This window comes from Anabrus simplex, chromosome 7, assembly GCF_040414725.1.
Source record: "Anabrus simplex isolate iqAnaSimp1 chromosome 7, ASM4041472v1, whole genome shotgun sequence".
Classification (NCBI taxonomy): Eukaryota; Metazoa; Arthropoda; class Insecta; order Orthoptera; family Tettigoniidae; genus Anabrus; species Anabrus simplex.
This window is the reverse complement of record NC_090271.1, coordinates 58,674,760-58,699,526: the sequence shown is the minus strand read 5'-3', so window position 1 is coordinate 58,699,526 and position 24,767 is coordinate 58,674,760. Positions and strand designations below refer to the sequence as shown.

The window sequence follows — 24,767 nt, the reverse complement described above, 5'->3', positions numbered from 1 at the left end:
TGAAGATGTTACAGACATGAAAATTGAAAATTGGAATCTCCTTTGAAAATAAAGGAACACGTATGTTTGTGTTTTTGGATAATCCGATGAATAGGGGGTGATCAGGAGTGACAAACGGGGTTAATTTAAAAAAAGGCTATATCTGAAAATTATCTCAGATACGTAACATATTACAGATTTGAAACCTGGTATTTGGAATCTCCTTTAAAAATAACGAAACACGTATTCTTTGGTTTTCGGAAAAGATCCTAAACGGGGGGTGGGGTGAAGGGATTGAAACATTAGTTGAATTATTTGTATGAGAATATATATATATATACCAAAAAATCTAAAGATGTTAAAATCGTGAAAACTGGTATTTGGAATATGCTTTAAAAATAAGGAAACCCGCAAACACGCATTTGCGGGGGGAATCAACTTGGTAGAGGGGGATGAAAACGGAGATGAATTCATTTTACGAGGATACATATATCTCAAAAACTGAAGATGTTACAGAAGTGATAATTGGTATTTGGAAGCTCTTTTAAAGAAACGAGTACTGTTTGTTTTTGGAAAATTCACTTGAGTGGGGAGTATGATAGGAAGTAAAAAAATTGAATACTTTTTCTGGAGAAACTGATATGTCAAAACTGAAGGTTACAGACGTAGAAATAGGTATTTGGAATCTCCTTTAAAAATAAAGAAACACGCATTTCTTGGGTGGGGGGAAACCAACTTAACGGGCGGGGCTGGAGTGATAAAGGAGTTGAATTCTTTTCATGAGGATACTTATATCTCAAACTGAAGATGTTACAGACATGAAAGTTTGCATTTGTATTTTTCTTTCAGACCAAAGAAACACGTAATTTTTGTCTTTGGGAAATCCACTTAAGGGGGTGAATTAATTGGAAAATTAGTTGAATACTTTGTACGAGGATACATATATCTCAAAAAGTAAAGATGTTACAGACGTGAAAATTAGTATTTGGAATCTCCTTTAAAAATAAACACGCATTTGGGGGGGGGGGGGAAGGGGCGAATCAACTTGGGTGCAGGGGCGGTGAAAAAAGGAGTTTAATTCCTTTTTATGATGGTACATATATCTCAAAACTGAAGATGTTACAGTCGTGATAATTGGCATTTGGAATCTTCTTAAGGGGGAAGGGTGAAATGAAGTGAGAAAAATTTAATAATTTTTATGTTGAAACTTATATCTCAAAAACTTAAGGTTGCTCCCGTGAAATTTTTTGGAATCACCTTAAAAAATAAAGTAACACGCATTTTTTGTGGTGGGGGGGGGAGGGGAATCAACTTAACGGACTGGGGTGAAAGGGGAGTTGAATTATTTTAATGTGGATACTTATATCTCAAAAACTGAAAATGTTAGAGGCATGAACATTTATATTTGGAATCTACTTTCAAAGTAAAGAAACACGTGTTCTTTTGCCTATGGAAAATCCACTTAACGGGATGAATGAATTGAAAAATGAATTGAATTCTTTGTGTAAGGATACTTAAATCTCAAGAAATTAAAAATGTTGTCTGGCTCCATGGCTAAATGGTTAGCATGCTGGCCTTTGGTCACAGAGGACCCGGGTTCGATTCCTGGTAAGGTCGAGAGTTTTAACCACCATTGGTTAATTTCCCTGGCACGGGGGCAGGGTGCATGTGTTGTCTTCATCATCATTTCATCCTCATCACGACGCGCAGGTCGCCTACGGGAGTCAAAGAGAAAGACCTCCACCTGGCGAGCCGAACCTGTCCTGGGATCTCTCGGCACTAAAAGCCATACGCCATTTCATTTCATCTAAAAATGTTAAAGACGTGAATGTTGGTATTTGGAATCTCATTTAAAAATAAAGAAACACGCACTTTTGGTGAGGAGTAATCAACTTAACGGGTAGGAAAGGGAGTGAAAAAGGAGTTGAATTACTTTCATGAGTATAATTATATCTCAAAAACTGAAGATGTTACAGACGTGAAAATTAGTACCTTGGAATCTCCTTCAAAAATAAAGAAACGCGCATTTTTCCGGAAAATCGACGTAAGGGGTGTAGGGTTGAAAATGAGTAAATAAAGTTGATATACGTTTATGAGGATACTTTATCTTAAAAACTGAATCTGTTAGAGACGTCAACGTTGGTATTTTGAATTTCCTTTCAAAATAAAGAAACGCGTATTTTTTGTTTTCGGAATGTCCACTTAAGGCGGGAGAGGGGTGGAAAGAAGTGAGGAAGAAGAAGTTGAATAATTCTTATGAGTATACATTTATTTCAAAAACTAAAGGTGTTACAGACGTACAGGCATGAAAACTGGTATTTGAATATCCTTTAAAAATAACGAAACACTTTTTTTCTTTTTTCGGAAAATCCAATTGAGGGGCTGAATGGAATTGGAAAAGCGGGTGAATTTTTAAAATAAATACCGGTATATCTACATTATATGTCGTCCGACCCCATGGTTAAACAGTTAGCGTGCTAGCCTTTGGTCACAGGAGTCCCGGGTTCGATTGCCGGCAGTGTCGGGAATTTTAATCATCATTGGTTAATTTCCCTGGCACGGGGGCAGGGTGTATGTGTTGCCTTCATCATCATTTCATCCTCATCAACCGGCACTAAAAGCCATACGCTATTTCATTTTACATTATGTGTCAAAAACTTAACATGTTAGAGACAAGAAACTTCGTATTTGGTCCTTTAAAAATACAGGATACCTGTACCTTTTTGTCTTCGGAGAGGGGACTTAACAGGGGGTGAAAAGTTGAATAATTTTTGATGATGATACTCATATCTTAAAAACTGAAAATGTTACAGACGTGAAAATTGATATTTGGAATCTCCTTTAAAAATAAGGAAACATTTATTTTCGTTTTCGGAAATTACACTTAGATGGGGGTAGGGGGAGGACTGGTCAAGGGATTGAATTCTTTTTATGGGGATACTTTTGTACAAAGGGGTTGTATATCTCAAAAACTGAATATGTTACAGATGTGGGAATGGGTATTTGGAATATCCTTTAAAAATATAGAGACATGTATTTATTTTTTGACTTGAGAGAAGACTGTTTCTCGCATGTACAGTTCTTTGTCGCATGGTCATCTTAGCCCCAAAAGTTAATACCACAAACATAGCTGCAGTCGCTTAAGTGTGGTCAGTATCCAGTATTCGGGAAATAGTGGGTTCGAACCCCATTGTCGGCAGCCCAGAAGATGATTTTCCATGGTTTCCCATTCTCACACCAGGCAAATACTGGGGCTGTACCTTAATTAAGGCCAAGGCCGATTCCTTCCCACTCCTAGCCCCTTTCCATCCCATCGTCGCCATAAAACCTATCTGTGTCGGTGCGACTTAAAACAGCTTTTAATAAAAATAAAAATAAAACATGCCCGACTCCGAAGGGAAACGGGAGATGGGTTGGACATACGTCTATAGATACATTAACCTTATAATCTAACAGTTACATCGTTCAACAGCATCAAACTTGCCAGACGTGACATCACATCTCTCATAGGCTACGCATGCGACTCTGACACAGATGTTACGCCGACCATCTCCACCGAATAAAAGTGTTGGACTCTCCCACGTGTGAGTATGACCCTCCATGTGTCGCAGATTTGAACCACGTTGTATTTGTTTGTTCAAAGTACAGTAATGCACGAACAGCGTGCCAGTTCTTCTTTCTCCTGTCAAACAGAGAGTATAAGCAACTTTAGCCGAATTTCTCAAACGAATAAATGAAAACTACAACCTGTTTTCCAGTCACTGACCGCGTCAGGGATGGAATGAATGAAGCCCTCATCTTGCGGCGAGGATAGGAATTGTGCCGGCTGCCGAGGCCTGTCGCACTCCTCTGGGGCAATGATTAATGACTGACGAATGAAATGAATAATGCTAGTGGAAAGTGTTGCTGGAATGAAAGATGACAGGGAAAAGCGGAGTACCCGGAGAAAAACCTGTCCCGCCGCCACTTTGTCCAGCACAAATCTTACATGGAGTGACCGGGATTTGAACCGCGGAACCCAGCGGTGAGAGAACGACGCGCTGCCATCTAAGCCACGGAGGCGTCCCGAATTTTTCAAACATAGTGCTTTAAATATATAATTTGTGTCTTTCTTACCGCTCTTATATTATCGGACATTTGTATTGATTTTAGTCATATTAAAAGAGACAAAAGAAAAGAAGATTGTGAATGTCAGAACTTCCAGGGAGTTTGTGGAGTGAAAGAGACTGTTTCAAGTTATATTTTCTGTCTGCCATATACAGTATGTCATTTCTTTCCTGTGTCTGTCGTGTGTATATATAGGCCTATTATTATGTGACTTGTGAATTTTTAATGGTTTGCTGGCTGTATGGTTGATGGGACCAAAAGCCAAATACGTATTTTCTTTTTTAAACAGTTACATTACATTAACACTGTATAGCGAATAGTGTACAGTACAGTCAGTAACCAATACGAATATCAAGTAGTCTTGCTCACACACAGAGAATAATTATACAGTACAATGACAGAACTATCAACTAGGTCTACATATACAAGAATAATGCAATCTATCATCATTCACACGTTCCATAGTACAATGCACACGTCAGTCAGTAGTTTCCAACAGGTATCTTTTTCTTTTGAACTTAAGCTAAAGAATCACTGTCCCTGACACTGCCTGGTAAGAAATTCCTTTTTTTTTTTGCTAGTATCTTTACGTCGCACCAACACAGATAGGTCTTACGGCGACGATGGGACAGGAAAGGGCTAGGAGTGGGAAGGAAGCGGCCGTGGCCTTAATTAAGGTACAGCCCCGGCATTTGCCTGGTGTGAAAATGGGAAACCACGGAAAACCATTTTCAGGGCTGCCGACAGTGGGATTCGAACCTACTATCTCCCGAATACTGGATACTGGCCGCACTTAAGCGACTGCAGCTATCGAGCTCGGTAAGAAATTCCTAAGTCTGGAATCAATCACGGTGAAATCATGGTGAATGGCTAATTGGTTAGTGTGCTGCCCTTTGGTCACAGGGGTCCCGGGTTCGATTCCCGGCAGGGTCAATAATTTTAACCATCATTGGTTAATTTCGCTGGTACGGGGCCTGGGTGTTATGTGTCATTTTCATCATCATTTCATCTCATCACGGCGCGCAGGTCGCCTATGGATGTCACATCAAAAGACCTGCACCTGACGAGCCGACCATGTCCTCGGACACTCCCGGCACTAAAAGCCATACGCCATTTCATTACATGGTGAATGGTGAAGAGGAATAGCAAGAGTAGTGCAAGGGCGAATGTAAAAACAGCGGCTGTATATTGAAGGCGCGCTGGGCAGCTTAGCACAGGGCCGACAAATTAGCAATCTGTAGAAAAGAGTGGGGACTCCGCACGTTGGTAGCAGTGCTGACGCGACAGCGGAGAGGCAGAGCTCTCTGCTCCCTTCGTGCCAGTGCCAGGCACACAGTTTCCTCTGCAGAGGCAGTGTGCGAACAAGGAGGTATGGAGCGTCTAATTGAAGTCGTGAGAGAATATCCTGTTCTTTATGACACCACGCATGAAGATTACGTCAAGACAAAGGTGAAAGACGAGATATGGAGAAAAATAGCCAGTGAGCTCAATTATCCTAAGGGTAAGTTTGAAATGGAACTAGTGTAGTTGTTGCTAATTGGCACCGGAATAAACATCTGTTTAACAAAGACACATAACTTATTACATGAAGTTATCCATATGCTGTACGATTCGTTTGCTCTTAACTTATCACACACATTATAACTTTCATTAATTTCACAATTTTGAGCATTGCACTGGCGGTGGTGGTAGTAGTAGTTGTAGTGAGTTACTAAATATATCAATACGGTTCTGTCTCTTCGTTGAACAGAGCGTTGTTATTATTGTTGCAGCTGAATAATAATAATAATAATAATAATAATAATAATAATAATAATAATAATAATAATAATAATAATAATGATGTTATCTGCTTTACGGCCCACTAACTACTTTTACGGTTTTCGGAGACGCCGACGTGCCGGAATTTAGTCCCGAAGAAGTTCTGTAACGTGCCAGTAAATCTACCGACACGAGGCTGGCATATTTGAGCACTTTCAAATACCACCGGACTAAGCCAGGATCAAACCTGCCAAGTTGGGGTCAGAAGGCCGCAGCTGAATTAAAATTGAGTAAACCGTTCCCTCGCCAGAAATGCTTCACTGGCATGTCTTATTCTATTTACAATTGATTGTAACGTAAAGCTTCCACAGGATTGTCATAATCCACTCCATTTATAGTTTGGAGTCTATTGAACTTCTCTGTCCTTAAATAATTATGCAGCATGCATGCAGCCTTTATAGCATCATCTACAGTCTCTAGTTTACACTCAAAAGGTTTTTTGAAAACCCTGAATCCTAGCTACCAATATTTCACAAGTGTACTCCACAGCCTGACCTGCGCGGAAGAAAGAAACCAAAACCAAACCCCATGGCGCAAGAGCCATGGCCTACCACGCGACCGCTGCTCAGCAGAGGGCCTGCAGATTATGAGGTGTCGTGTGGTCAGCACGACGAACCCTCTCGGCTGTTATTCTTGGCTTCCTAGATGGCGCTGGCATTCCATCGTCAGATTGCTCCTTAATTGTAATCACGTAGGCCGAGTGGACCTCAAACCAGCCCTCAGATCCAAGTAAAAATCCCTGATTTGGCCGGGAATCGGGGTAAGTTGCAGGCATGCTACTAGAGATGGGCGTAGTGACACTCTGACTGTTTCGAAACGTCCGATACGGCACAGCGAATTGCTTCGAAGCAGTGTATCGACGCACGGCACACTTCCGTCTCGGACTGCAAGACAAGCAGTACCTGGACAGCGTCTCGCGATGGGCGTGAGGACATTTCATACCACCTACCTGCGAACGGTTTTCCCATAATCCCGAAATATTTACACCAGGACAATCCGTACCACTTGATGTCAAATTGGAATTCCATTTCCACGCCAGCGGGCGCAATGTGCCTGACAGACACACTTAAGAAATCAGAAACAAAAATAATTTACAATATTTACTAATGAAAACTTCTATCATTTTAATAATTGCTCTTTAAACTATACTTATCACTTACGTTTACGTAAATGGTATCATAAGAAAGTCGACTTTTTGAAGTATAAATCCTGAAATAAAAGAATGCAATCGAAATATGCATCATGTTCGGGCGCAATGTGCCTGACGAGCATAAGGATGGGTAATGTTATTAGTATTGTGAATATTTATAAACTACTACATTATTTTATTACCAAGTAAGTAAAATAATAGATTCTGATGAACTGGCCGATATGAGCTTGAAGGTCACAAGGAAACTACTGAAAAATGGAAGTAGTTAGGTCCCCGCGAGTGACGAATACGAGATAAAAATTAACACGTGTACCATTCAGATCAGTTGATCCAGTAGTAGACAATGGATATACAATTAAGACATGCATTAGGATATCATTTTTACTTCGCAATACTTCCCACTCTTTCAAGAGGTACGGAATGTCCTCTCCTAAATATTTTAAAGACGTTAGCTGATATTTCGCAGGTAATCAGCCAGTCAAGTGGTACGAAATGTCCTAGAACCCTCGCAATGACATGGTGAAGCAGTGTGTCGACACACGGCGCACTTCCGCCTCGGACTGCAAGATAAACAGTGTTCCCAGTGTTGCCAACTTAGCTTTTCCCCGCTAAAGCTAGCTTATTTAATCCAACGTTTAGCGGCAAAAGAACAATATTCCCGCTGTAGCCTTGTCCCCGGTAAATCTAGCTTATTTCCTTCAACGTGCCTCGTGTGATATGGCGTTGTGGTTTCCCCCAGTATGAACTCTCTCTCTCTCTCTCTCTCGCCATGTATGATGTGGTACTAACAGCGAAACTAGCTATGATCATGGTAAGTGACTCATCACTGGTCCAGCGGGAGCATGGAATGTGCCTTTATGATGTAATATTATCACACTTATTATTATACTTCAGTTTTACTATCGTCCGATCACCTGACAAAACTTCCTTACTTGTGCCAGGCTCCTCACTTTCATCTATCCTACCCGACCTCCCTTGGCCAACTCTTGTTCTTTTCCGACCCCGACAGTATTAAGTCAAGAGCCTTAGGGAATATTTCACTTTCACGCCCTTCATGGTCCTTGTCTTTCTTTGGCCGATATCCTCATTTTGCAAAGTGTCGGACCCCTTACACTTTTTCCCTCTAATTACTGTTTTATAAAGGATGATTGGCCAGTTGTACTTCCTTTTAAGACAATTTTTTACCACTACCTCCACCTGTCAGGACCAGCTCAGTATACATAATTAAATATCCACGGTTTGCGGTTATAGTACGTTGCTAATTGAACAGAACAAAGAACAAATTCATTCTCTACATGGTGAGCAGTGCTATAAATTTTTGGCTTATTTTTTAACTTTTCTAGTTCCGATTTAGCTTTTTTCTGGCTTATATTTGTTGATGATCTAGCTTATTAAACGAAAATTGTGTTGGCAACACTGAGTGTTCCTGTACCCAGTACCTGGACAGTGTCTCGCGATGGCGTGGTGAAGCAGTGCGTCGATACACGGCGCACTTCTGTCGCGGACTACGAGAGAAGCAGTGTTTCGCGATGGAATGGCGAAACATGAACCACGCTTCATAGCTAAATTAAGTTCACTGAATAAACTGTTCGACGTTCTGATAACGATAAAATATGAGGTTCAAGGAATATTTAATGAGCAAATGTACAAAATACAGTATGATAAATACATGAAGTACATGAAGTACAGTACAATAGTACTAATATATAGTGATATTATGCGTTTGCTTCTTCACTAAGCGCTTAGAATGATACTAAAAGGGATCAGTTTTACAGTTAAAAGTGTACTAAAGCAGTAACTAATTTGAATAATTATAAAATGATTCATGAAATTTAAGTTCAAAATAGGTATTCTATGTACAATAATCCAGTTAAAAAAGCATAGTAAAATACTAGTCTAAGTAAATGAACTAACTTGAATAGTTATAAAATGAGTAATTAAATCCTAGAAGAGTAGGAAATCGGAAATTTACATACATTAATAAACAGCCTAAACTAGTTAGGTACGAAATCATATTAAGATAGTTGATAAACTAAATTAACTAAGTTGAATGATTATAAAATGAGAAATTAAATCTATAGAGTCCAAGCTGGGTACAGTATTGTATGTAAAGTAACAACTTGACCTAATCCAGTTTAAAAATGTACTTCAAATTGAAGTTTAAAAGTATATTTGTGGAAAATTTTGCACTTGCGTCTTTCTTTTTTAGTATGATCCTGCTTTGAAAACAATGTCCTTTTTCTGTGTAAAACTAAGACCTTACATTGCGGAGTACATTGTTCTTTGAATAATCTGAATTGCGGTTCAGAATATGAAGCGTCTGTTAAAAAGTGCCGCTCATCTTCAGGGCAATGGCATGCGGAGTGTTTCTATTGAGGCGGGAAGATAAAGCACAATCACTGTTTCGAAGCATCAATGTATATGACATATACGGAACAAGTGTTGTTTCTGTTTCTGTTCACGCGACATGACACACGAAACAATCTCGCTGCTTTAAAACAGTGAAGCGTTGATGTGTTCGAGACAGCTGATTGCGTCGGTTCACTGTTTCGAAGCATACACACACCAGCCGACTCAACACGCTACACCGCAGGGTCGGCCGTGTGCGGAAGAGCCGATTTATAATTTTAAAAATATGTTCAATATTATCGTTTGTTCGCTTTTTGGGATAGGGTCGCATTAGATTTCTCATTAATGGAAAAACTCCATCTAAGAACATAAAAGGGGTTCGAATAATTTTTCCATGCTAGTTTTCAGGTGTAACTTATGTGTATCCACACTTGAGGTACTGGTAGGCCTACTTAGCTTTCTTCAAATACGCTCTGAAAAAATATGTTATCGTCAATAAGTTAATTAAATTAATTCCCCATCTATGGTGGAACATCTGAAAGACGCGTCCGCAGTGGCCATCAGTACTTTGGAAAGAGAAGTATTTATAATTAAAAACCGACGATCCATTCTTCGGTGGCTTTCTAACTGTGACATGTTTTCCATCAGTAAACTTACTGCCTAGACAAGTTGTCGAATTGCCACTTCGTATTGAATTCCGATGCGGTGCGTTTCCACATATCAAGCAAGTTTTGCAAGTTGCTTTACGTCGCACCGACACAGACAGGTCTTATGGCGACGATGGGACAGGAACCTATGACTTGGCTATGTACAGACGACGCCCTAATCCCAGTGGCGGCTCGTGGCTGTAAAGTATAGTGAAGAGCTATTACCCGTTCGGTTTCGAGCGACAGATTTCTTTCTTTCTTAATCTGCTTACCCTCCAGGGTTGGTTTCTCCCTCGGACTCAGCAAGGGATTCCACCTGTACCGACTCAAGGACAGTGTCCTGGAGCTTCAGACTCTGGGTCGGGGGATACAACTGGGGAGGATGACCAGTACCTCGCCCAGGCGGCCTCACCTGCTATGCTGAACAGGGGCCTTGGTGGGGGGTGGGAAGATTGGAAGGGATATACAAGGAAGAGGGAAGGAAGGGGCCGTGGCCTTAAGTTAGGTACCATCCAGGCATTTGCCTGGAGGAGAAGTGGGAAACCACGGAAAACCACTTCCAGGGTGGCTGAGGTGGGAATTGAGCCCACCTCTACTCAGGTAGAGGCTGAGTGGACCCCGTTCCAGCCCTCGTACCACTTTTCAAATTTCGTGGCAGAGCCGGGAATCGAACCCGGACCTCCGGGGTGGCAGCTAATCACACTAACCACTACACCACAGAGGAGGACAAGATTTAGGAACTACGTGTTGTTTTTGGTTGTTTTGTACTCGTACCTCGTACCTGTCACTGGCGGAGGGTCCAGCACGTGACCACGATTTATTGAATTTAATGTTTGAAGCTAAGATTGTAAGATTTGCCGGAATGTGTCACTTCTTTTGTAGCACAGTTTGCGGTGATTCAGTAGGGCGATCAAAACGTAGAACTTCATTCTGATCTTCGTTTCTCCAACGTGAAAACGGTGTTTATAATAAAATGCACACTATGTCATAAATAGGATACATATTTTAAATAAAACAGCACAACACTACGAATGAACCACGATACCTAAGTACTCGTACTTCACACAGGATGACGCAGGGAAGACGAAACATTCCGCTCTTCCGACAACTTCACTAGCACATTCCGCTATGTGGAAAGTACGCGGGTGACGTCACGGTTGTCATGGCAACCGCCAAGGCCAAGCGCTAGGAGGGAGCACTTGGGAGGTAGAGGCAACTGCGGTAGAGATGGGAGAAGTTGTTCTTTTTCCGGAACAGTTCCTGTTGTTCCGGTTCCGAAAAAATACTATGTTCCGAATAACAGTTCCAAAATAACAGTAAAAGGTTTAGGCAGTGGGGAATTAGAAAACATTAACGAACCTCATAAATGTTCATTCTAAAACTGGCTCCTCACTGTTAGTTTCATGCTTTACTCTTTATGTCTGTAGAGAACGCTGAAATATAGTTTTTATCAAAAAAGTGGGTATTAATGAAGCCTGAGAAAGAAACACCTTAATTAAATTGAATTTAATTTTCAGCTGTGATCAGTTGTTAAATGTTTCATTTTTCAGGTATCTTACAGCCTAATAAATAAATAAATTAGTTTCGACAGACAGAATAACAGTTATAGATTAACTAAGAAGACAGGTACCAGTAAAATATGAAATGTTTAGGCCTTGTTCAATAACATAGTGGATAGCGCAACACAAACAGCCGTAAATCGCGCTAAAAGAATACTTTGACGATGCACGTGGTTTCACGCAGCAAGAATTCATACGAATAAAGATTAAAAATCAGTGCCATGCACACTTCCGCTGTCTCTCAAAATACTGACAGAGATGCGCGCCTCTACGTCTTACAGTTTCATATTTTGTGGGTTCCTTCCCCTTCCATTAATGCTCCAGTGCAGTCAAGTTTCAAAGAACTTCGAAGCCAGCGCAGAGAAATAGCACTCACTTTCGCCCAGAGTCGGAACAATCAGCCAACCAGGATACAGAACACTGTTCTTTTGGAACAGGGTGTTGCTAGACCAGTCCCGCCGAGTGCAGGCGATACGGAACACTGTTCTTTCGGAACATGGTGTTGCTAGACCAATCCAGCTGAGTGCAGGCGATACGGAACACTGTTCTTTCGGAAAAGGGTGTTGCTAGACCAATCCAGCTGAGTGCAGGCGATACGGAACACTGTTCTTTCGGAACAGGATCTTGCTAGACCAATCCCGCCGAGTGTACAGTAGAGCCCCCTTTCATAAAACATTTTTCACTAATATTATTAGTAAGAAACCAATAATATTAACTAATATTATGAATACTACGTTTCATAGAGTTATTATATAATAATATTAGTTAGGCTATTCGTTTATGAGTAAAAATTATTAGTAGATACTCCTAATAATATTTGTAAACAGTTTCAAAGACAATATGACTAATAAAAGTTACTCATATTATTGGGATTATTTCCATGAATGTATTTCGACTCATAATCTATATTATTAGTGAAACCAAAGCGAGTGGACCAAGCTCGATAGCTGCAGTCGCTTAAGTGCGGCCAGTATCCAATATTCGGGATATGGTGGGTTCGAACCCCATTGTCGGCAGCCCTGAAGATGGTTTTCCGTGGTTTCCCATTTTCACACCAGGAAAATGCTGGGGCTGTTCCTTAATTAAGGCCACGGCCGCTTCCTTCCCACTCCTAGCCCTTTTCTGTCTCATTGTTGCCATAAGACATATCTGTGTCGGTGCGACGTAAAGCCAATAGCAAAAAAAAAGAAGCAAAGTGAGTGGTATTTTAATATTTTGGCATAAAATTGTGAAGATCAGTGAACGGGTTGACTCTGATTCAAATAGTGATGAGGAGCGAATGTACTGGTGCGGAACAAACATATGAATACAGTGAGAGATTTACGTCGGATTACAGAACATCTGAATATGTGTGCTTGATAGGAGAATGCAAGGAATGAAGCACTAACCTCAAAACAGCAGCTTCAGATTGCACTGAACTGGTTAGGTAGTGGTACACAGTAGCATTCTGTTTCTGATATACATGGTACTTAAAAAACTACAATCTGGAGAGTTATGTCAGCGCCAGATGACACCCTTCCTCATGATCTCGCATGTTGGTTAGCTGACTATGGCGAAGTGCTGCATTTGTCATATTCACTGAACTTGCCGGTATTCCTTTAGTTTGAGGAGTACTTGGTGGAACGCCAGAAATTGATGCACCAAGTGCGTATGAACCAGCATTTGCTGATTGGTATGGGAAACATTCCTTGAATGTAATGCTCATATATGGGCCAAATTTAGAATTATACAGTTGATAGCGTGGTTTGGCGACCACGGGGCCCATAGCTGAGTCCTGGCATTGCTCCCACTTACTTGTGCCACTTCCAGCTATCCTATCCGACCTCCCTTGGTCAACTCTTGTTCTTTTCTGACCCCGATAGTATTAGGTTGCCAGGCCTAGGTAGTCTTTCTTTTTCATGCCCTTCGTGGCCCTTGTCTTCCGTTGGACGATACCTTCACTTTTCGAAGAATCGGATCCCTTCCATTTTTTATCTCTGATTAGTATCATATACAGGATGGTTGCCTAGTTGTACTTCCTCTTAAAACAATAATCATCATCACCACCACCACTTAGAATTCTATTATGTTGTGAGAATTGGCCTGGTAGTGTCAACGATGCTAGGGCTCTAAGGCTAAGTGACTTGAACAATAAGATGATTGATGGATGGAGACCTTTTCTGGTGTCGTTCTGTTCGGAGACTCAGTCTATCCTTTTATGCTCCGCTTATACCACCGGTAAACCAAGATGTTGCTAGTCCATCTCAACAGAGATTTTTAAGAGCACATAAAAAAGAAAAATAATGGAGGGTTATAGAGTGTGCAATAGGCTGCAGCCCAAAAACTTTCCTCAAAGAACATTTCTTCTCTCACATTATTTTAAATCTTTTTACCGGTACCCATTCTCCTATGTACCGAAAGTCAGAACAACGAAAATATTAAGTGACCCTATTGAAGATATGGATTAATATCCAGTTGTAGTCAAGCAATAGCCTACTGCTGGGTACAAACACAAACCAAGAACATATGCAACAAACCGATTCTAACCTCCGGTTGGATCAGCTGACTAATTAACTAGTATTATGAGTGAAGACATTTTATTAGTCACGTATACACCTTTATGAAACAGAATTTGGTTAACCAATAAATATTTTTATGAGTTCTAATAATATCAGTTAGTTTTATGAGACAGGGCGATACAGAACACTGTTCCTTCCGAACAGGGTGTTGGTAGACCAGTCCCCCCGAGTGCAGGTGATACGGAGCACTGTTCTTTCGGAACAGGATGTTCCGGCGTACTGTTCACTTAGAGACCAGTTCCGAGTTCGGAACAGTTCCAAAATAACTGTTGTGTTATTTTTTGCCCATCTCTAAACTGCGGAATCTCTCGTCTTCACTCAGTCTCACGCGCCGTACTGTGGCCGACAACCGGCGCTTTCGTGAGTTCCCCTGGTTCTAATCAGGTGATGAGGTGCTCCAAACGCCGTATAATAAAACATTTTATTTCCGTAAAACCAACAAATGTCATAAGAAAAATAAATTTAAGTAATTCATTATGGTAAAAATAAGTGGTGAAGTGGCACTTCACCTACTTCACCTGAAAAGCCGCCCCTGCCTAATCCTGTCGTTGAGCCTACGTTGTTGTGTCTACTCATCCTAAAGTTATACAGCATAATGCACACGGCATTCTAAATCTATCGTTGAGCCAACGTTATGGTATCTACACATCATTCATACTAACATGTCCGGCTCCATGGCTAAATGGTTAGCGTGCTGGCCTTTGGTCACAGGGGTCCCGGGTTCGATTCCTGGCAGGGTCGGGAATTTTAACCATCATTGGTTAATTTCACTGGCTCGGGGGCTGGGTGTATGTGACGTTTTCATCATCATTTCATCCTCACCGCGACGCGCAGGTCGCCTACGGGAGTCAAATCAAAAGACCTGCACCTGGTGAGCCGAACATGTTCTCGGACACTCCCGGCACTAAAAGCCATACGCCATTTCATTTCATCATTCATTCCGCCAGGCGAAATCGGAACTTTAATACAATGTCCGGATATTTAAATCTGATCCTCGTTGAAACTCTTAACACATGAAGTGAAATTCGCTACAGAAATGAACTCCACCCTGCAAAAATTACTGTCTATTTCCTGCAATAAAGCGTGAAATCGAAATTAAACAACATGTCCAAATAGTGTAATCTTTTCCTCAATACAATCTCAACACATGCAGTGAAGTTCGCTAAATAAAAATAAACTCTGCTCTCGTTTAATATTACGTAATGTCACTGAAAACAATAATCACTACTACCACGATATTCACGGCATAACTCAAGTGTGAGGCTCCAACTGGCCTTCCATGTTAACATTCCAAACAGGCATCACCCTACACTGTCTAGTGAAGTAACTTCTACTGAAGCTAAACCATCATTCTAATAAACTTCATTTTTCACACCCGCAATGTTTCTAGTCAGCGATAATTTCGTCTCGTAAAGATACAGAATAGAATTCAATTTATAATAATCAAGCATTATCTTGACCGTGTTTTGTTCGTAAGGTCGGCTATCACAAAATGCACTTCTCTGGTATCAAATAGAACCGTCACTTAGACTTACTTGCCGTTACCTACGGTCTTACCTAAAATAGTAATCATAGGAGAACATCAACTTGTACTTAAAAATAGCCGTTACAAAGCGCTCACTTAAATTTGACAATACTTAAATTCATCAACCGTTCTGGATTGCTACAGGACATCATCTTATACAGCCTGTCTCAGAAATATTACACCTCAACTTATACACCATGTCACAAAAATTCCTCTCCGTCGAAATACAGGACCTCTTACCCTCGGAATCCGGCAAACAGGCTCACTCTGCCTGTAACATCTTCCTAATTATTCTCACAATATTTCATTTCCAGTACAATCCATTTTCTCCTTGTTTGAAGCTTTTAAAATACAATCGATCGCATGACCAACCAACTTTATAATGATCTCAAAATTTGCTTCTCTAAATTTTTCCTGACTTCAGGAGCAAAATAGCATACCGTAATTTTCTGTATCAGTAATACACGGCATCACAAAATTTAAGTTCCCAAAAATGCCAACTTTATCATACCTCAGTGGATTTCGATGTAAGCCACAAATCTCGCTTATAACTGCTGAACGCATAATTATAATCATCTCAATTTGATCCTGACGTGATTATTATTAATTTTAGTATTATTATTTATTTTTGATGCATTGTTATTTGACTTTTACGCACTCATAACGGTTATTTTATCGTTCATTATCGTAACTTCTACCGGCCCGAACATTATTTCATTGATTTTCATTGCAGTATGTACCTTCACTTTTACATTTTTTAAAAGAAATTTAAACACATTTTAAAGTCTCGCGCGCTGACATAAATAATAGACAATTCGGCTCCACAGTAGAATAACGACAAGACACTTCCTCGTTATCGCAATATACTTGATTCACATGCCACATATACCAGGTGGCTCCCGAACGCCGTACTTTTTACTTACAAATGTCCCGCATGCACAAGTGAGGAATGGGATATCTACCAACTGATTTTCACAGGGGCACTACTACCAGCGGGCAGGTTACGTCAGAATATGAAGAGATAAGAACCAGCCTCTCGTTCGCAGCATGTTACTCAGCGCTACAGATCTAATGCACCCTTTGCAATAGTAAACATCGTTTTCCACCGCATAGTTCTAGGCTGGTTGATGGTACAGCCGCACTATATTTGTTGTCAGCATATCGGCAATGGCTAGTGTATTCAGCAGCAACGAATACACAGGCATTATTTTAATCTGGACAACCTGGTCGGAATGCAGCCAAAGCTCCAAACAGACGTATGCCTTCCACACACGTATTTTGCCGAACAGTATTAGGTTTTGTTTCATATAAACAACTCTATTATCGAGTGGAATGTCTACACGTGTATAAATTAATAAGTTATTAAATTTCCTTTTCTGTATCTTTTGGCGTGTTTACAAACAGTAGCGGTGATTAGGGGGTGGGGTGAGGAGGGACAGTCGCACCCTCCCCTACTTTTTAGAATAAACATTACTTTTTTCCACTTTAGCCAGCTGGAACTAGGAATTATTTTAAAAGCCTTGTTGTCTTATCTGCTAATTATTTCCCTAATTTTTAAATTATTAACATAATTATTGGCGAAAATACGCACAAAATGCCGTTCGTAGCGGCTAACCGATTTGTATAGTGCTACGGTAGGTAGTGGAGACTTTACAAGTGCTGTGAGGAAGGGTAGTAGGGATACGTATTTTTGACAAGGTCGTGGACAGTGAGTTATAATTCACCCGTTTGCCGCGGGCATCCGTCAGTCTGGCAGTCTCTTTAGTGTCTGTTAGTTTCTTAGTGTGTAAGATAGTGGTTTCGAATCCCACTGTCGGCAGCCCTGAAGATGGTTTTCCGTGGTTTTCCATTTTCACACTAGGCAAGTGCTTGGGCTGTACCTTAATTAAGGCCACGGCTTCTTCTTTCCCACACGTAGCCCTTTCCTGTGTCATCGTTGCCATAAATCCTATCTGTGTCGCTGCGACGTGAAGCGGGCCACTGTTGTCAACCATCTTTAAGACCGGCAATGCGACACTTCTGTACTGGACAGCATACTGCATTATTACCTGGTCAGTTCACGTGGGGGTTTAGTGCCGAACTAAGTACGAGCTAAGCATAACCCTGCGTGAGACAGGGATGTGGCTCCCATCCTCAACACGGCGCATCCCAGTGGATAATAGGGGGAGTTTCCTGTAGATATACAGGACAGGTGCGAATAAGACCTAGTCAGATAAGCACTCGTGGATCAACTGAGGTGAATAAAACTGTGGTCAACGGCTTCGATGACAGAAGAGGACTTATATCTCAATGGCAGAGAGGGCGGAAGAACCAAAATTGAAATCCACTTCGCGTCTGACTTGGATCGAGGGGCAAAGTGGTCAGCGTCTGTTTACCTAGTAGGTACAGCTGCACAAATTACGTTCCAGGAACTAGCAATTCCTGGTCCTAAACTCTCAGTGGAAATACTGGACTAATCCTTGATTACAAGCAATTATGATTCGTGAGAGTAATTACAGAATTACCCCAAGTGGCAACAGTTCCATGACAAGATCATTACGACAGCTAAAGAGACGATTCCATTGAAGAAGAATACAAAACACCCATGGTGGGACTCTGCATGTGAAGTAGCACTGGAAAAGCGAAAGAGAGCTTTTCAGAAATATGTCTGTAAGAAGTCGAAGCCTCCTTGGCTCAGGCGGCAGCGCGTCGGCCTCTCACCGCTGGGTTCCGTATTTCAAATCCCGGTCACTCCATGTGAGATTTGTGCTGGAAAAAGCGGAGGCGAGACGGATTTTTCTCCGGGTACTCCGGTTTTCCTTGTCATCTTTCATTCCAGCAACACTCTCCAATATCATTTCATTTCACATGTCAGTCATTAATCATTGCCCCAGAGGAGTGCGGCAGGCTTTGGCTGCCGACACAATTCCTATCCTCGCCGCTAGATGGGGGCTTCATTCATTCCATTCCTGAACCGGTCGAATGACTGGAAACCGGTTGTGGATTTTCATTTTTATCTGTAAGAAATCATTCCAGACTCAACAACACTACCTTCAGACGAGGAAGGATGTGTCAAAAGTAATCAGACAAACGAAGAGGAGATACAGAAGAACTAATTGGAATCTATAGAAAAAGATTTCCAAGGTCACAATACGCGAGACTTCTACAGGACTTTCGCAAGATGAATTCAAGGATACACACCACAGGACTTATGCTTCCGAAAACAAGACAGAAAACTCGCGCTGTCTAACCATGATAATTGTAAGGAGTTGGCTCGATATTTCTCTGAATTACTCACTTGCCAGGAGCCAAAATTACGATGGCCCAAAGAAACTCCTGTACGCGTAAACCCTGAATCTCCACCATCTACCAAAGAAGAAATCCAGAGACACATCTTCAGACTCAAAAATAATAGGGCGTCCGGAGAAGATGGCATAGTTGCAGAACTCTTAAAGAACATAGGCCCAAATACACTTGAGGAGCTCACATTAATAATCATGGACATCTGGAAAAAAAGCTACCTGAAGAATGGAAATGTGCGCTTATCGATTCGTTACATAAGGAAGGTGACAGAAGGAATGTACATAACTACAGAGGGATTTCTCTCGTTCAAGTCACCTACAAGAATCTCTCCGCGTGTCTTCTTCAAAGATTACAAGAACAGCTTGAATACAAAATTGGAGAATATCAAGCCGGTTTCCGACCATGGCGTTCCTGTGTTGAACAAATTTTTAACTTGAAGACGGTATTGAAATATAGAGCAACACGAAGCTCTCCGTTTATTTGTAGATTCGACGACTTCAAGAAAGCGTACGATTCGGCCGATCGACAGTCTCTCTTTAACATCTTAGAAGAACAAGGACTTGATCCAAAAACATTAAGACTCATCAAGGAAACACTCACGGACACGAAGTCAAAAGTGAAATTCATGGGTGAAATCGGGGCCCTTTGCGATTAAGACCGGTGTGCGACAGGGTGACGGATTGTCACCACCTCTTTTCAACCTTGTTCTAGATAAAGTGATTCGAGAATGGAAGAAGGTATTGAAAGCTCAGAAGCACTGGAAACTCATTCAACTTGCACGAAAGAACGATGACATAAACGTCAATTGTTTAGCTTTCGCAGACGATCTAGCGATGATAAGAGACAGTGATATTTCAGCGATCAAACAGACTGAAGTCCTCAAGGAATGCGCTGAGAAAACTGGACAACAAATCTCGTTCGAGAAGACCAAGTTTATTTGCACTAAATTCGACATTCAGGAATTTCAAACAAAATATGGGCAGATCAAGCGAGTTTCATACTTTAAATATCTCGGTGGGATCCTGGAACCAACAGGGTTGGAAAAGGAAGCACAGAAAGTCCGATTACAAAAACTCAAAAGAGCATATTGGAGAACCCGTGACATCTACAACAACAAGAAATTCATGTCCATACATACAAAAATCAAACATTATAATACGATGATTAAACCTGAAGTACTGTAGGCAAGTGCAATCTTGGTACTTAATAATAAAGGCGATCTGGAAAACATGATGAAGAAGCAAAGGAAGATCTTGAGGAAAATTCTGGGCCCAGAGAAAAAAGATTCAAATCACGCAAAGCTACAGAAAGACTGTCCAACCTTACCGCAGACGTCAGGAAACTAAGTCTGAAATTCTGTGGACACGTTCACAGACTATCGTCTTCAAGGCTAACCCACAAGATTTTGACATATACTGAAAAACTGAAGAACGTACCATGGATACAAGATGTTAAAAATGATCTGGAATAGGCCCAGATAGAAACATCAGAAATACTGGACAGAAACATTTACCGTCAGAAGATAAATAGATGGCTAGTAAAGCCAGAGATAGAGTCCCTAAAAGATCGGAGACTAAGTGGTCAGAGGAAAGAAAACAGGCACACAGTGAAAGAATGAAAGCAATATGGTCTGTTAGAAAAGCAAATCATAAATGTAATGCGTGATCCAACAGGGTCCATGCGCAATTATTATCATTATTATTATTATTATTATTATTATTATTATTATTATTATTATTATTATTATTATTATTATTATTATTATTACGGAGTTATCCGTGGTAGTTAGAGGTGAAAGAAGGTGCGGGTGGGAATAGGTCTCAACTTACGAAATTAAAGTTAATTTAAAATTTTAACAAAGGTTATATTTTCTTTTCAAAATCAACAAAAGACAACAAATAACAAAGATGTAACAGGTACCAAGTAGCAGGTTAACAATTTAAGAATTTACAGAGCCCCAAGATTAATTTATGAGCTCTCAGCTCACCACCACAATAGTTACAGGGCAGAAAATCCCTAAGTACAAGGAGCACTTGCTCCTAATTACAATGTTAAGATGAAAAGAGCAGACCCGCTCTCAATTTTACCAACCTGTCAAAGGCTACAACAACCTTAACTCCTAACTGCCCGTAAGGCACACATACCGTGAAACAGGGGTATCTTGTACCCAACCTACAGGGCCTTCACATGAAGAAAACAAACACTGGGTTAATTAAATGGCCCAACAAACCAACTTGACTGGAGGCGTATCTTGCACTCCTACATGAAACTTCTTAAAACCTAGGTGGCATTCGGCCAGTTAAATAGGGGCTAATCCCATACTATGGAGGTGACACGATAAGAAAACTTTGTTACATTACGAAGAGAAGAAAAACGGTTATGAAAATGTAGTCACCTCAAAACAATATGAGTGGGAACTCGAGAGGGTTAGGCACTCTCTATCCCAATTTGTAGTTAAGGAGACGAAATTTTACCAAATGTCTATTACATTTTAAAGATAGGTTACATGAGAAAAGTTTCGAACCTGCCCCGAGGGTTAAACTGCTGAGCTAGCAAGAAAAAGTTATTAAACGGCCATTACCTTGTGGATGAACTGCTGCTTGGAGAAAGAGGCGCTTCCCGCCCCCTGCTATCTATGTTTACACACAGCGAAAGATGTTACTGAAGTGACCCCGAGACAAGAAAATCAGCAGTTTATATACCCTCGTGGAACATTCGAGACCTTTCATGAATGATAACAACCCGCCCATAAATTTTTATTGGTCGGCTAAAGATTACAAGTCAAAACTTAAGAAGACATCTAGGATTGGTAGAAAATTAATTACAGAAATTACCGATTGGTTAAATTCAAAACTGGCGGAAAGAGAAGGGTTATACTGCTAACCCAAAAAATGACTGAAAGAAATTTAACAAAGAACAAACTTATGAATACCAAATTTCTTCAAAAAAAAGTTCCTTCACTTCGCACTAGGGTGCACAATTATAGTTCTTAAGTAGTGCCATCTAGAAGAGAATGTTCACACTTCTTACTACAGAGCAAACAAATACAAATCGAAACAGACATAGTTCGGAACACTTCAAAATTTACATTAGAGACATCTTCCGAGAAACTTTTGATTTAATACAGATTGTTAAAGTTCAGGCTTCCTCCTGTAGAGGGATTTCAACTGGCGAAATATTTGAATTCGCGGCGTGGAGGTGTACCGCCCGGTACAATTATTATTATTATTATTATTATTATTATTATTATTATTATTATTATTATTATTATTATTATTATTATTATTTGAATTTTACTGCATTACCAGCACTGGTTTATTAGCTTCCTCGGGAGATCAGTGGTGGTGTCCGACCCATGATCACAGGTTCGATTTCAACCAACCAAAGAGAATACTAAACCTGAAAGTTAGAATTTCATTTTAGCAGATCTACCTATAAAAATAAAACTCTATTACTCCTATAACAGCAGCCCTGCAGTGTCTTTCTACAAGGATGTAGAAGCGAAAGGGAGTAGAATACCAGCACTCTGTTGTCGGAAGTATGAGGTGAGGAAGTATGTACGATGAGGAAATCATGTGTCAATTTTGAAACTTCCGGAGAACTTCGACTCTTTGAACAGTTAGCAGTGGCGATTGGACGGACCGAGGCCTAGCACACCTGTCCCCCCTCTCCCCGGTCGGGCATTCAGCAGCAAGCCGTGCAAGGTTCGGCGAGGAGAGGGGGACGCTGTGCTTGGTCTGCAATATCGGTCTCCGATGCCTTGCACTCAGATATACAAGCGACTTCTTATCTCATTGCGTTCGAGTTTTGTAAATGGAACAATTTGTCAGATGCTTACATTATAATGTGCTTTAGATTCCCATCGTTCTCATTTCACGTTTGGGTTTCACCGATAGCCTTGGTAGCCCTTAGTATACGCCATTGCTGCTGCTGCTACTACTACTACTACTACTACTAATAATAATAATAATAATAGGCTAATAATGTATTATATGAAAACTAACATTTAATGCAAAATATGAGAAACTCACGGGCCTTAAATCTTTTGTTTAGGTGAGGCTGCAAAGGAACAATGGCGGAAACTTAGAGACTGCCATCGAGACGCATTAAGAAGACAAAAGAAGAAAATTGGAGATGCTACTGCAATTAACAAACTTTGGATATACCAGAAACAAATGGAGTTTCTTTTGCCGCATATGGCAAGTAACTTTAGAGACAGTGAAATTATGGAAATGGCGGAAAACTTTACGGAAGTAGGAGAAAACAGTGGAGAATTGGACAACCAAAATGATCACGAAGTGGGTGTGAATGAAAGTCCTGTTGTTAAAAAGAAACATAAGAAAGCGGACGAATACAATATATTGAGAGAGGCTCTAGATGAAATGATAAAACGGTCCCGAGAAAGAGATGTTCGCCGGAAACACATATTTTCACAGGATGATCCATTGTTGCAATTTTTTATGTTGATGTATAACACAGCGAAAAGAATGCCTACTGCGTCTCAACTGAAAATCAAGAGGAAGCTTTTCCTCGCCGTTTCAGAAGAGGAAGAAATAATCAACAATCAAATAATCAACAATGCAACTTGCACAATTTATGGAACATCGTCTTTGTCTGGGACATCTGGAAGATCAATAGAACGAGCCACTGCAGAGCCCTTCACAATTTATGGACCCTCTACTTCGCAGGCTGAGACGTCAGGGAACTCGAAGAAAGAATATGACCAAGGCACCGGTGAAGAATTATCCGGAAAAGTGTTTAATTTCTAAATTGAAATCTGCAAAATGGCGAAATAAGAGTGGTACCGTACGGACTAGTGCAAAAACTCTGCGTTAGGTTAGAAACATCACCTTCACGAGGCTGTTAAAAACCAACGTTCTGCGCAAGTGCTTTTATACAGAGTTAAATGCTGCAGTAATAGGGCCTATAGTTACTTCCTACCTATGTCACGCTTCATTATTATGTTGTTAAATGATAACGCTTCGACATGTTCTAGACTAGGTGGCGCAGTTATAACAAGATAAAGTTACTTACGTATTGGAACCTTAAATTAAGATGATTTTGATCTGTTCATAAAAAACATTTATCCGTGGACAAGTGAGGACCATGATGCCCGGAATATCGACGTTCTACTGTATTTTTAATTCTGACAGTATTTCTTTAAAATTTGTGAAATGTTTTTAAAGTGTTGTCCGTATAGTCAATAAAACTTACCTCATACCCTATATTGCTAACTTTTAATTCACTGCTTAACACGAACTCGCCATGACTAATTCTTCCTTCTCTTTGAATGGTTACTTCTCACTCCAGATTTTATTTCCTTCTGGCCACTAATTAAAATGTTGAAGTGTAACTACTCGTCATCTTATTCGGATCCAAATCCAAAGCACGGGGGAGAACCAGGGTACGAAACGCGCGGGGGGGGGGAGGGAGGGATTTCTTCCCCCCCCCCCCACTAAAATTTCCAGGGGGGAATCTTTCTTTATAAAATAACGAGGAAAATGCAGAACATATAATTTATTACTGAAATGAATGATTTCTACTGTGCATATTTTCATAAAAACATCAGCAATAATACAAACGACTGCCAGACCTTGAGCAATAAAACAACGCAGCAGTGGCAATCCAGACCTGCAGCCTATTGTTCAAGTTTCACTCTGGCAAGTCCATCTGAAACCCGGGCGAAAATGTAACTTACTTGAAGCTCTCCTCTCCTGTCATTGCTGTAAGTAGGTCGAGCTTACACCACTCCTGTACTTCTTGAGGAGCGTATATTTCCGATAAGTAGCC

At 40.7% G+C, this 24,767-nt stretch overlaps 1 protein-coding gene across 1 annotated transcript; it reads left to right on the top strand.

Annotated features, from left to right (window-relative positions):
* The first annotated feature begins 5,431 nt into the window (after positions 1–5,431).
* On the top strand, positions 5,432–24,185 carry LOC136876903 (uncharacterized). Its single transcript, XM_067150656.2, has 2 exons — positions 5,432–5,587; positions 23,031–24,185. Exons 1-2 carry the CDS (start codon positions 5,458–5,460, stop codon positions 23,744–23,746), a joined length of 846 nt encoding a protein of 281 aa, XP_067006757.2. The 5' UTR covers positions 5,432–5,457; the 3' UTR covers positions 23,747–24,185.
* The last annotated feature ends 582 nt before the right edge of the window (positions 24,186–24,767 follow it).